Source organism: Panthera tigris, chromosome B3 (genome assembly GCF_018350195.1).
Source record: "Panthera tigris isolate Pti1 chromosome B3, P.tigris_Pti1_mat1.1, whole genome shotgun sequence".
NCBI classification, from domain to species: Eukaryota; Metazoa; Chordata; class Mammalia; order Carnivora; family Felidae; genus Panthera; species Panthera tigris.
In genome coordinates, this window is record NC_056665.1 from 20934437 (window position 1) to 20948172 (window position 13736).

Below are 13736 nucleotides of genomic sequence, written 5' to 3' on the forward strand. Positions count from 1 at the left end.
ATTTTGAGAGAGAGAGCATGTGCAGGGGAAGGGCAGAGAGAGGGAGAGCAAGAGAGAATCTCAAGCAGGCCTCACACCATCAGTGCAGAGCCCAATGCAGGGATCGAACCCATGAACCGTGAGATCAACACCTGAGCGGAAATCAAGAGTCCGACTCTTAACTGACTGAGCCACCCAGGCACCCCTGAAGATTTTTTTTTTTTTGCATATGATTTGTGAGGTTCGGTTCATCTTTCTGTTTTCCAGAAACAGCATCTATTGAGAGGGCAAGGGTAGACAGTGCAGGGCTGGGGAAGCAAGAGCACTCTAGAAGTGGGCTGCTTCCAACCGGCTCCACCACTTGGCGGCCTCACAACCCTCTTCCCCTGAGGTCGCTTAACCGTGTTTCGGAGTGGTTAGCTGGTGGGCCATGAGGATTACGTGGTAAGTCACCTGTAAACCTCGTGGCAGTGGGGAAGCTCCCAGAAACAGAGCGCACTGGAAACAGAGAGGCCTCCCACAGGACCCACAGAAAGGGATGGATGGGACAGACCCCAAAGCTTCCCACCCTGGAGTTGTTCAGGCTCATGTGAGTCTTACAAAGCATCCCCCAGATGAGCTGCTCACCTCAAAAATCTACCTCTGTGGAGTGATTTGCCTCACAGCAAGCAGCTGCGACGTTGCCTGGTGATGGGATCAAAGAGCAGAGGGAGCAATGCTTCTCAAGCTTTAAAAAATGTGCACACAGGTCCCCTGAGATTTTAAGACAGATTTTGATCCAGTACCCCCAGGTAAGGAAGGCCCTTGGAGTAGTGAGGGGCTAGAGCCCGATCTGACCAGCATCACAGGGATATAACAGTGGGTCGCACACTTAAGGGGCATCAGAATCCCCTAGGGGCTTGTTTGAACCCCCATGGCTGGGCCCACCCCCGAGTTCCTCATTCATTGGGTCAGAATTCTGCCATATCCCCAGGCAATGCTGATGCTGCTGGCCTGGCCCACACTTTGAGAACCAGGTGGGCATCACTGGGCTGGTTCCTGCACCTGTCTGACCAGTGCACGGCTTGCACTCGAGGCCCCAGGCTGTACCCTTCTGTGTGGGGCAGGCAGGTTCTCAGGCCCATGAGGACCTGGCTAGGATGCCCTGATGTCCCTCTAAGCCCTGCCCTTCTCTACGTGGACCCTGTTCATCAAGCACCCTCTGACCTCCACCTTCCTGTACTTCAGATCCCCCAAGGGATACCCTGGATAGGAGATGGGAATGGTTTCCAACTTTTAGTCTCTTGTGGAATGTGAAGGGTGTACATGCCCCCACCCTATACCCCTCCTGGGAATGATTCTTGAGAGATCATCTGGTGTCCCCCAAAACCTTTTTAACACCACAGAGCATCTGTAGACCTGTTCGGTGTTCACACGCCCCCAGGATTACAGGTTTGTCTAGATTTGGCATTGAAGGGCAGACTGCTCAGGCCCCCTATGGGGGAGCTCCAGAAGGCTGGGATTTTCACTCTCAGCTCCATCAGGGGTGTGAGCAGGCACTGTGCTTGTCTCGGGTGGCTCTGTGGTGGCCCATTGCCAGTTCTAACACTGGGTCCCTTGCCTTGCAGAGCCCGCAGATAGCTCGAGCCTCCTGGCATCCGAGGGTGCCACCGCACCAGGCCTAAGCCCTGAAGGCCCTGTGGGTGCCTCACAGCCCCTGCCACCTGACCTCGAGTCCCCTGAGGGCCCTGACCAGGGCACGCAGGCACTGCCAGGTCCTGGGCGTGTGGCCCGCTCCACCAGCGACCCCACTTCGTGTGCATCCAGTGTGGCAGGTATGACTGGCCCAGCCCCCTTGTGCCCCCAGCGTGTGCCCTACTCTGCCCTGGACACTGCAGGCCTCAGTGAGCTGAGAGTCAAGGCCAGGCCTTGGGACCTCAGCTTAGGGGCCACTTTGGGAATGTGGTCTTAATGCCCTAGGGCTCTAGGGAGGGAGAGACAGTCAGGGGCCCCTGTTGTGTACCCACCAGGCTTTCCACTTTCTGGCTGGGGAGTAAGGAGAGAAAGGATGGAAGCCTCGGGGTGATGAGAGCCCACTCAGGGTCAGCCAGCCCCTGATATTAGCCTGCTGGTTGTACCCCAGCTCTGGGGCCCAGGTGGGCACTCAGGTCAGGCAGATGACCACAGGCTGTACCCATCCATCAGCCAGGACTACCCTGGGCTCCACCCTTTTGCAAGTGCCAGTGCCTGCTGAGTGGTCTGGTGGGACCCAGGACCACATAAGGTATGTCTATGTCTCAGTGATGGCTCTAGGTGGGTGGGGTGCCCTCTAGCTGGAGCTGCCCCCAGCAGAAGGGGTGTGTCTCCAGTAGCATTTCCTGGGCACCCTTGGCAGCACTCCATGTGTGTGGCTTGGAGCTGGGGTCAGAATCACCCACATGACTCTTGAGTTGGGCGGTGCCTTCCCTGGGCTGCAGGACATGGCATCAGAGTTCCTGGATTTGCACTTCACACCAGCTCCCCAGGTGGTCTTGTGTATCCTGAGGTTGGAGAACCCACGCTTCCTCCCATGATGCTAGGTTTTGAGGGGGGAGGACAGACGTGTCTTTGCCAGTAGAGACTAGTGGGTATCATGGCTGCAGGGCCATTGGACTACACACTTCGTCCAGTGAAACTGTAAGAACCCTGAAGAGGCCCCCTGGCTGCCTGGACTCAGTGGTGTTGGGCCAGCTGACCTCCAAATAGACAAGACCCATGCCCCAGGAAAAGTGTATCCCTGGAAGGAACTAGGAACCCACGGAGGTCATTGCCTACCAGGGCCCTGCTGGTGGAGACGTCAGAGTTTGCACCTGGAAGCTCTTTGGCCTGCAGTCCTCTATCTTGCTACCTCCCCTCCCACATTCAGTTACCAGCTCACTAGACAAGATCCCATAAGACTCTTCTCCTGAAGCACCCCCCCCCCACACACACACACCTCCTTCCCCTGTGCTGGGCTCCTCTGAACCCAGGCTCAGCCTTCTCTCCTCCCTGCTAGGGCTATTACATGTGCATGTTTAAGGGAGTGTCTACTCTGTGGCCCCCTGATGGCTTCCTTTGGCCTATCCTCCCCTCAGGGAAATTTGGACTCCACAAACCATTACATTTTAGGGGTGAGGATGGAGAGAAGACGAGTCACAGTGCCTTCTCTGCGTCCCCACACCACCCTGTCGGCACAGCCTCTTTGCACCTCCACAGGACAGTTACTGTTCTACGTGTCAAAAGCATGTGCCTCCCCGGGGTCTCTGGGGACCTTCAGACATGGGATGGGGCGGAGGGGAGGCATTCTGATGAAATACACTGGGTTTGCTTGTGGCATTGGCTGCTGTGCTGTGCCCAGCCGGGGGACACTGCCTGCCCTGTGGCAGATGCCAGCTGTGGGGCTGCTCCTGTGTGATCCATGCACGGGTTTGTGTAAGTTCACGAGTTTTCCTCTGCTTATCCAGCATCTAAAATCTATCTCTTACCTGAGGGAGGGTGATTATAGTGTTACCGCGAATGCCTTTTTCCGTTTCATGTGTTACCGGAGTTCTCTCTCTGATTAAGGCAACACCTCTTCGCATCCGCCCTCCTGCAGCCAGGACCTTGAAGCAGGACTGGCCAGGGCTGCTCTGGGGACTGGTGAGATACTCTTCTAAAACGCTTTGACACCTGCTGCGAGATGGGGGGCTGGGGAGTGACTGGTGGGCTTTGAGCCCAGCCCTCCCGATGTCACCCGTGAGCACGGGCTCTGCAGCCCTGTGGGCTTTGAAAGGACGGCCTTCCCTTCCCTTCTCTCTGAAGAGGACATGTTAGAGCCTATAACTGACTTAACATGCATGCGGCCATTTGTTTCACTGTATTTATGAGATGCTATTTTGGAGGGGAGATTGGCCTCATGTGTGAGGGGTTTTTTTTTGTTTTTGTTTTTGTTTGGGTTTTTTTTACAGTTTCTCATGCTTAATTATCAGGCTTGCTCCATTGCTATCAAAAATAGGTCAGACCACCCAGAATGTGTTTCCTCTGTGTGACCAGACTCATGCTGTGGGCAAGTCAGGCCTTAATCTGGTCCTTGGTGAGTTGGTCACAGGAGACTGGCCAGGGCTGGCTTTCTCTGGAGGCACCATCAGACCAGTGCCTGCTCCTTGGGTTATCCAGAGCAGCCATGGGCCCTGTTGGAGCTACTTCCAGGTCCCCTGGCCTCAGGCCTGTGGGTACTAGGAGCAGGGCCCTGATGCATCTGAAGTGGCTCCTGTCCACCCTTGACCTTGTGGGGGGTGCTCTCATTGCCCCTCTGGCACCCCCAGCTATGATCTTGAGGCAGACCTGTCTCTAATGCCATTGGACCCACAGGGGCAAAGGTCATTGAGGGAGGGAAGGCTGAAAAGGGTCAGTGCCCTGTGAGCTCAGGAATTCTGGCAGAGAGACAAAAGGAAGGGGGAATCCCTACCCTGCACCTGCCCTTCTCTCCCCGCCCACTTCCCATTTTGCTGTCCCATCCCCAGTCCTTCAGCTCCAGGGGGGCTGTGGGCCCTCTAGGTTAACAGCAGCTCAACTCAGGGCTGAGAGGGGCCAGGCCACACCAGGGATGAAGGGACACAGGACACTCCCAGGGCGCCAGCCCAGGACCATGGAAATCCCAGGAAAAAGTTTGTCTCAAGCAGCCTTGTGTTTGCTTTGTAAAGAATTCATTTAACAGCTGCCTTCTGTTTTGTTTTGGTTGTTTTCAGATTTTATCTTTTCCCTTGATTTTTAGTTTCCCTATCTCACTCCGCCACTGCCTCCTGTGCTTGTCGGCACCGGCTCTCACCACCTGGGCAGCTAGATCCCTGGAAAACGGACCACCGGTTAAAGCCAGAGGCCTTACAGACGGTCTTCAAAGAGCAGCCACACTCATTAATGGACGGCAAGGCCCATGCAGACACCAGGGTTTTGGTGGCTAAATTTTTGGAACACTCGAACTGTGCCCTCCCTCCCGAGGTACAGCACGTGGTGGGCACCTTTCGCCCGGCTGTCACGTCCGATGAGCACCACGTGGATGAGGCCATCTTCAGTGCCAATGTTCTGGACCAGGTGTGAACCAGTCACAGGTCTTGACATGGACACGGACAGGCCTGGGCCAGAGTGTCCTTGCTGGAGGCCACTGTGCGTGCAAGGAGGGGCTGAAGCCCAGGAGTATCTCTGGGTGGCTCAGACGGGGAACTGCTGTCCCTCTCTTGCGGAGGATCCAGTCCATTGTTTTCTTGGGGATGACACCTCCTACCTATTCCGGTGATGCAGAAAAATGACTCTCGTGGCCATTGTGAACTCTTTGGGTTTTTATCAGGCATGTAGCACCTGGAACTGGAGACACTAAGCATCTTCAAAATCATGGCCATCAAAAAGCAAAATTCTCCCTCACTTCTGATTTAGTTGAGTGTTTAGTGGATAGAGGAGGACAAGTAATGAGACCATTTTCTTCTATGGTTTGTATCACTCACTAGTCAACCCTTTATCATGTTCTGACTGGAAAGAAAATGGGTAATTCTAGCACGGATGGCAGCTCAGGCCCAGCTCTCTGCCCGCAGGAAGCAGGGCTGTTATGGGAACAAATCATTATAGGGGGCCTCACGGTGGCCCAGGCCACCTCCAGGCAGCAAGCCGGTACGACAGGAAGCTTTCCTGGACACGTTCCCCCCCACCCCCCGCCACCTCTGCCCCACCATCACCTAGTCTCCTGGGCCTCCCCTCTCTACCCTCCCTCCATGGGGTGCCCTCCCCACTTTCTCTCTGGCTCTCTGTCCATGGTCTCCTATTCTGTAGATACTTTTGGGGACCCCCTTTGGGGGTTTTCCCTGTGTCTGCCCTCCCCAGGATGGCCTGGATGGGTGAAGGTCTGGGGAAAGAGGCCTGTGTCCCAGGATCTGTGCACCTCTTGAGAAAGCAAGTCTCTGATGACCCAGAGCAGTCCCTTCCCAGCCAGGCAGTGGCCACATCTGCATTGGAGCTTGCAGGTTGTAAGTCATGTCTTTCTATAAAACACACACTGAGCTGGGGACATGGGGTAGGCAGGCCCAGCCTCTCTGCAATGGCAGCTTGGGCATCTCTTTCTTGGTCCCCCTGCCCCTCATGTTCTGGCAACATTACCAGCTGCCACTTCCCAACAATGGCCCTGGAGCAGCACTGTCTTCAAGAACTTTCTGCGGCAGTGGGAATGCCTGTATCTGTGCCATCTACAACAGTGGCCACTAGCACCTGAGCTGTGGCCTGCATTGAACAAGGCAGCCCAGAGCTGACATGTCTGAACCAAGAGCCCAAGGGCCTGGCATGTGGAGCGCGGGGGGAGGACCCGACAACTGCCCACTGCTGCTTGGTGTTCAGCAGTCTGGGGTCTGCATGCTGTCCTCTGCCTTGCACCCCACTGTAGCCAATGTGCGGAAGGCACGTCCTTGTGATTGGAAGCTGGGGAGGGAGCGGCAGGGAGGGTCTGCAGCCCAGACGCCTGGAGCCCCCAGGAACTGAGGTGCAGGAAGCCTGCAGGGACAGTCAGCTTCGAACACTCTGCTTCAGTGATGGTCTTGGCCATTGCCTCCCTCACCTCTGGGTGAGGCAAGAGAGCTGAAAAAATACCCATCAAGGCCTTTTGATGCCAACCGGAATGTTTCCATCGGAAAACCCCAGAGATGAATTATGAGCACTTTATCCAGACTATAAAATGGGAAATCCCTTCTCTAATTTTTCTCAGCTGAGGGCTCTTGAAGTCCCTCAAAGCAAATCCCTTCACAGGTACAGTTAATTGATGGTTTTTCCAAAGTCTCCCCTGAGCCTGCCAGCAAAGCGTCCATGGCTGTCGCCCTGGCCTCTGAATTCAGGGCATTTTCAGTGTCTCTGGGGTGGGGAGCCAGAGCCTAGCAAGCTGCAGGGGTTTCCACCTGCATGTGGGGGGCCCACACTTGAGCCTGGGGGCCTGCACACAGCAGTGTCCCTGGGCCGAGCCCTAAGCCTGCAGTCTGAGGCCAGCCCCTTTCCTTCCTGCTCCCACCTCTGGGCTGGAGCTGGGGCATCAGTATTATGCAGCCATCGTGAGCGTGAGCGGCCACTGGGAGCCTGCCCTGCTGTTCTGTGGCTTTTGCTTCTCCTCCCTGCGGCGGGACACTGTTTTCTCCGCCATCTGGGTCTCTTGCTGCAGCCTCTGTCTCCATGTGGGTACAAGTGGGCACTCTGGCCCGAAGTCCAGAGGCCTGGACATTCTCAAGGGCTCTGCCCTTCTCTCATCCTTTCACGCTCAGTTTTGCATTTGCTCTCATAGTAACTCTATCTTGCAATTGAGGAAACTGTACCCAATTTTATACCACTCAGCTAGAACCTTCTGCCCATTCGTTCAGGGCCCCAGCTGGCCCACATGGGCTCTGGCGGGGCCCTGGGTCTTGGCTTCCAGCAAAGGTCCTGGGAAGAGAGGAATACCAATTAGAGCCACCAGGAATGAGCCAGGGACCCGACTCGCCAGTTCCAGTACCCAAGACCCTGCTCTGCTCAGCGGCATGTGGGAGCCAAGAGCCCCAGCAGCAAGCGCCCCAAGCCCAGACCATGTGGGTGCATGGCCAGGGGGAAAGCTGTTTTCCTTCCCTCGCTGGTGCACCCTCTCCTACCCCTCTTGTTAAAGCATCAGCAGGCCAGGGAAGAGCTTGGGCTGTGCCAGAAAGCTAAGGCATGGGACCCCCACCTGCAAAGGCCTGGGTCCTGGGCACTCTCCCTGCCTTTTCTCCACCACCCAAAGGAGGTCAGCTTGGTGTGGGGCCACAGCCTGTCCAGACACTGCCATTTGCCTGGGGGCCAAAAGAACACTGAGGTGGGGGAAGCTCTGGACCCCATCTCTGTGGCAAACAAGTGGGGACTCATCCTTCACAAGGACTTAGTCTCCTTCAGCTGGTGACAATGCAAATTAAATGCTTGTAACAAACCGTGTAACAGAAAGCTTATTTCAGATGGATGTGTTTCCCCTCCCCCCCTCAGCTGTATTGATTCACAGATGCTGCTATTAGGCAGAATTTATAGGAAATTGTTTTCAAGTCACAGGAGACCTGTTTGTACAACTTGAAGGTTGTATTTATTTAATGTACCTCAAGGTGTTTTCATAATGATCAGTGTTTTAATAAAAACTATTTCTGGCCTCTGTGTCTCTGGATCTAATTGGGACAGAGGCAGAGAGCCCATGTGTGCCTCTGAAGCCAGGATCTTGAGGAGGCAGCAGGGAGCGTGAGGCATCCGTGGCCGCCTGTGTCTCCCAATATCCTTCCAGGGAAGGGCAGGGGTGAGGGGGCAGAGGGCAGGTGACTACACACATATAGGTACCACCAGTGCTGGCCCAGAGCTGCCCCTCCATCTGTGCATGTGACATCCGAGGGTTCCAGGAGGAATGCATGCCACTGGCTCAGAGATCTCTTTCAATCTGAACTTTTAATGTGTATCAAAACCTTCTGCCCATTCGTGTGCCCCACCCCCCGTGTCATCTGCCCACAGATTTCCTCCCCAGAGTCTGTTCCCCTGCCTTGTCTTGGACAACACAACCACATACCCCTGGCTCTCCTGAGCTGAGGCCCTTTCCCTCCAGCTCCAAGGGCATGGGCCATTTCTGGCTAGATGTGAAGAGCCTCATCAGTAGCTCACAGCATGGAGAGCAGCTCGCTTGTCAGCAGAGGTGGGTCCTACAAGGCCAGGTTCCCTAGATCAACAGGGGAACACCCATCACCAGGCCTTCTAACCAAAGCCTATGTTGACCCCTGCCTCCCCATGCCAGGGGACAGGCCACAAAAGACCCTAGAGGTAAGCAGACACCACTGGGATGGGTGGTCCATACACACATGTACTCCCAACTCACCTCTTCTGGAGATCACTGAAATTTAAACCAAGAGAAGCACAAGGCTTCTCTCCCTTATTAAACTAGCAGCCCGTGTCCTCCCTGGGATGGGGTGGGCCAGCAGACCTGGTGACCTGTCTCCGTCACTGACCCTGTAGCCACTGCACGGCCAGCCCGGCCTGACATCTGGTGCCTGGAGCACCTACCTCTCCAACCTCACTGGAAAGGGCCCCCGGAGGCCCTGGCCTGGAAGGGGATGCCGTCAGCACATGGCACCGTTGTAGAGCCGTGCTGTGAGGTGTTGAGGTTGAGGGAAGCTGGGCATCCATTTCTCAGTTGACAAACCAGCCACGCACACAGCTTTTTTATTATGACTTCAGTTTATTAGTGATATTAGCGAGTCTTCCTAAGGTCGGCTGCATGCAACACACAGGTCACTCCTTGAATACAGTAATCCTAAAGCTTTAGTTACTGCATGGTAAGGCTTCTTAAGTCACAGTGTATTCTTCAAGGCCTGGGCCAAAAAAAGAGACTTCCAGACAAAATGACGTCGGTTAACATTGACCTCGAAGGAACTGAACTAGACTACGTTTCACCGTATTTACACACGCTGTAATACTTCTCGCGGTGACGCCTGGCTCGCCCAGTGATCTGCGCTCACCGCTGGCTGCCCCTGGAAGGGCCGAGATTCCCAGGGTGGTTTTGGTTTTGGGGGGTGGGGGAGGGAGCTCGTGTGTGAATGCGTGTGTGTAGACAGAGATTTTTAAATAGAGGGCAGAAGCTGTGCCCCCCGTCCCTGGGAGAAGGAGCCAGTGTGTCCCGGCAGGTGGGGTCTGAGGGGGAAGGGGTGGCCTCGAGGAGAGGACAGGAGCGGCAGGCGTGGCGACAGGTCATCTGAAAACCCTGAAGTCTGAAGAATGGCTTGTCAAAGTAAAAGTCAAAACCGTGAGATTATCTAAATAAATATGGAGTTTCTGTGTTGTAGCCATCATCTTTTATTTAACTCAGGAACGTCTCCCTCCTCTTTAAATACAATCACATGTTCCCAGACGTCACTTACAAGTCACACCCCGAGAGCCTGCCGCAGCGGCAGAATCGGCCCATTCGGGGCTGTTCGGGACTGTCAGGGTGCCCTCCCCCGAGGCACCCCGGGCCCCCAGATGGGTGGGGGGGGGCAGAAGGGACGGCCACTGGCCCCCCAGAGCTTGCTGTCCTCGCGGGGCCCCTCCAGGGCCGTGTCCGCAAGCGCCCACGTCTGCTCTCCACGGCTTCAGGGAGGAAAGACACACTCCACACCACACAGAGCTACAGACAAACACCCTTGTCCGTCGCAGTGAGGAAACGGGTCAGAATGCGGCAAAACACTTGACTGTTCTACACAGATTGGTTCCTGTGACTCTCCTTGGATGAAAAGATACCCCTTTTTGTCCAAAAAAAAAAAAAAAAAAAAAAAAATAAGTGGGTCGTGAGGGCACACCCTTCAGAGAAGCCAGTGTCCTTGGGTGGGCTGTGGGGTCAGGGGTCAAGTCCTGGGTCCAGCCTTCCAGCTCCTCTGAACCCAGGTGGGCTGGGCGGTGCAGGCTGGGTGGGCCTAGATGTACAACGGGGTCTCCTGGCCCGTGAGGAGCCTGAACATAGCTGCAGGCATGGTCTTCATGTGGATCTGTCAATGAGAGACAGGGGCTGAACAGACTCTCGCTGCTCCCGGCTCTCCCCTCCCCTTGAAGGCCTCTCTCCTCCCCCTGATGCAATCAAGTGAGAACAAACACTCCAGCAACTGGCTGGCTGCAGAAACCCCCCGAGGGTTTTCTGTGCAAAGTACCAGCTTTCAGAGTACAGGAGAAATGACCTCGTCAATGGAGGTTTAGAAAGCATTTCCTGACACTGTATGCTCTTACTGGACCTCCCCATCCGGGTCTTCAGAGGGTTTCACACAAGCTCAAGTGCTAGTTTTTTCTGCAGCTCAAGCTGACAGCAGAAGGGCAAAAAATCAGATTTTTAATTGTGACTATGATTTGCCCACTCAGCTGGAGGCAGGCTGGGGGGTTCCCAGGCCTCTGAAGTCCTTCCCACGCAGCCAGGGAAAAGTGAGGGTTCTGGGGTCTGAGAATATATGGAGGAGGGCCAGGGACCTCGGGCCCCTCCATCCTTTGGGGTTCAGTTAGCAAATGAGCCTTTGGGGGCCTGGCCTCCCTCCCTGGATCCAAGGGGGCCCGGGGGCACAAGCAAGGCACAAGATGGCCCCCCAGGGAGACTGCCCTTGTGGGGCACATCCCCCCAAATCCTGTGAGGGCACTGGGAAGAAGAATGAGACCAGTGGATGCACAGAAAAGGTGGTTTCTGCTCCAGCAGGGCCAGCCCAGGGCTGTGCCAGGCTCAGGCCTTGGGGCTCTGGGAGGTGTGGCTGGCACGGGTGCCACTAGCTTCACCCTCCTGGGTGCCCAGCAAGAGGTGACCTATGGCAGGGGGGGACGGTGCATGGTGTGGCCTTCCCGGGGGCCGCCCTTCCTCAAGCAACCAGGTCTCAGGCCCTTGGGTGACCAACCCAGAGAAGCCAGTTGTGCAGATGGCTTTTACAGTGTCACCTGCCCCCTGCCTGTCCCTGCCCCTAGGATATGTTTGATCAATTTAGATTTTAGTGCACCCAGCACCCCCAGCATGGCTTTTTCCACAAGAATATTCTGTGTAATTCCTCAATCTGAAACCCACCCCAAACCTCAAGTCTTGTTATCGAGGAACTAATTTTCCAAATGTGTTCAGGGATGGTGGAAAACACAGGCAGATACTTCAGTCTCCTAGCCACACCCTTGGCCACTTTTGTGCCTCTTTGAATATCAATTCATCTCAGGTCTGAAGAGCTGAAAACATTTCTCCTTCACTCCACTGGCTTCTTCATAGGTGTTGAGGCTGATCGCCCCAGTGGGGTGGCCATTTCAAACATCAGATTTTCCTTCCTTGGAAGCCCTTTGTAAAAAAGGACACTAATGGTGCCAACCTGGCCCCCTCTCCCTTTTGAGAGCCAGCCATCAGCCACCATCAATCTATGGGAAAATAGGATTCCTTCCCCAGCCTGGTAGTTTCACAAAAAACAGAGTAGACCCCAGGAATTGTGGTCAGAAACCCCCTCAGAAACAGCATCCACCCAGGGACCAAGCTTCACCCCCAGTGGCTACCAAAATGGAAGCCACACTCTTCCCCACATGGCCACAGAGCCTGAGTCTGCTCTGCCCAGCTCAGCCCTGGGGGGGACCCCCAACAGCCCTCAGAATTAAATGCAAACTCCCACCCAGCACGGGCCCCTTTGCAACAGACCCCTCTTCCGACCCACTAGACACACTCGTGCTGGGTGAGGCCTCCTTCTGTTTCACATACTCCGAGCACCTCACTTCTCACCCCAAATTACCCTGTTCACCTGTGAACTCCTTGAGGAAAACTGTGCCCCTCTCCTCCTACCCTTGTCCACCTCAGGCTGGCATTGCTCCGATGCCAGAAAGAAGTAGAAGAGGAGGAAGGTTAAAGCCAGAGAAGCAGGAAAGGGTGCATCAGCCACAGCTGGCCTGCTCTGTGGATGGGAAGACGGCAGGAAGCAGGCGGAGCAGTAACCCCACTTCTGGGGTGGCCAGAGCCTCGTGCCCTGGAAGGGCAGGGGTCCTGCAGAAGGAAGAGCTCCCAGACTGAGCATGCACATCCAGTTCTAGAAAAGGCGTCAGCCACCTTTGCCCTCCTGTCGGCTGCACAAACAGAGCCAGAGTGAACAGCCAAATGCAGCTGTTCAGCCTCGTCACAGGTACTCCCTGGGTGAGAGGCCCAGCCCAGCAGCTCAGTGGGTGCCCAGGGCTCCCTAGAGAGGGGGTGGGTCACACAGGTCAAGGTGGAAGCACATGACTAGCACAGACACACTCCAAGATTCCAGCAAGGATGGCTCTCCTGAGAAGGCAGGTATTCCTGGGCGGGGGCGGGGGGGGGAACCAGTGGCTTTCCTGAGCACCTCACATACCCCACTCAGGACACAGCTGTCAGTCATGGAAATGTAGGGCCCAGATGGCCTTGGACTCAGGTTCTAACTCCAGCAAAGTGACAGGCATGGCCTTACCTCTCCAACTGAGTTAGAAAGAGCCTGGACTATCTTCTCATGGGCTGTGGCCACCACACTCTGCCCGTTGATCTCAATGATGCGGTGGCCGACTCGGACGCCTCCTCGCTCTGCGATGCCCCCTCTCATGAGGCTGCAGATCTAAGCAGACACGCATCAGGTCAGCATGCAAGTCCTCACCATGCCCACAAGGAGCTCACTGCTGTCCCCAAACACGGAAGCAGGGAAATTAATCATGCAGAAAGAGAAACCCACAGGACAACTGCTTATGTATGCAATCTGCTGACTCACCAATGGGCACATTTATGATTTGGAATAGGCTAAAAACAATAAAGTCAACAGCTTGGCCTGTGGGAGACCCTTGCAGGCCCTCAGATTCCCTACAGTGGCCCTGCCCCCTCAGCCATCCCAGAGCCTCTGTTCCTGGGTCAGGGGAGTGTGGAGTACTGGTAGTGTGTGCAGTTGAAGCACATCCTACAAGATTCTCCACCAGCCACACTCTGCTCCTCTTTGAACTGAAGAAATCACTGTTCCCACCACAAGAGGAGGGGATGCATTCACGAGCCAACAAACAGAAAGAGCTGGGGGAAATGATGAGGGCCCTAAGTTTTGTGAAATGCACCCACTTGTGGATTCACTAAAGACAGTGGCATCAGAAAGGTGGACGCCCGCCCAGACAACGCAGAGAGGGCAGCAGGTCCCAGATGGGAGCTGCTGGCTCAGGGAGAGGAGGGGGGCCAGTTGCACTCTGATGGCTCCACAGGAGCAGTGCCCAAGTCCTGGAGATGCGGAGGCAGGCGGGGGCAGAGAGGACACCAGGTGCCTCCCCACCGC

At 55.4% G+C, this 13736-nt stretch overlaps 2 protein-coding genes across 10 annotated transcripts in view; one reads left to right on the top strand and one right to left on the bottom strand.

Annotated features, from left to right (window-relative positions):
- Positions 1–8159, top strand: part of FAM189A1 (family with sequence similarity 189 member A1) — a 434865-nt gene extending 426706 nt beyond the window's left edge. For both annotated transcript variants that reach the window (XM_015543684.2, XM_042988240.1), the window contains 3 exons: positions 1587–1793; positions 3541–3615; positions 4730–8159. In XM_015543684.2, the coding sequence (XP_015399170.2) occupies positions 1587–1793; positions 3541–3615; positions 4730–5052 (605 nt within the window). In that variant the 3' untranslated portion in view covers positions 5053–8159. The remainder of the gene's footprint in view (positions 1–1586; positions 1794–3540; positions 3616–4729) is intronic.
- A 1629-nt stretch (positions 8160–9788) lies between these two features.
- The window catches only part of APBA2 (amyloid beta precursor protein binding family A member 2), a 266585-nt gene continuing 262637 nt past the window's right edge, over positions 9789–13736 (bottom strand). For all 8 annotated transcript variants that reach the window (XM_042988249.1, XM_042988243.1, XM_042988248.1 and 5 more), the window contains 2 exons: positions 12903–13043; positions 9789–10472 (listed from right to left, as the gene is read on the bottom strand). In XM_042988249.1, coding sequence (XP_042844183.1) covers positions 10401–10472; positions 12903–13043 — 213 coding nt within the window. In that variant the 3' untranslated portion in view covers positions 9789–10400. The remainder of the gene's footprint in view (positions 10473–12902; positions 13044–13736) is intronic.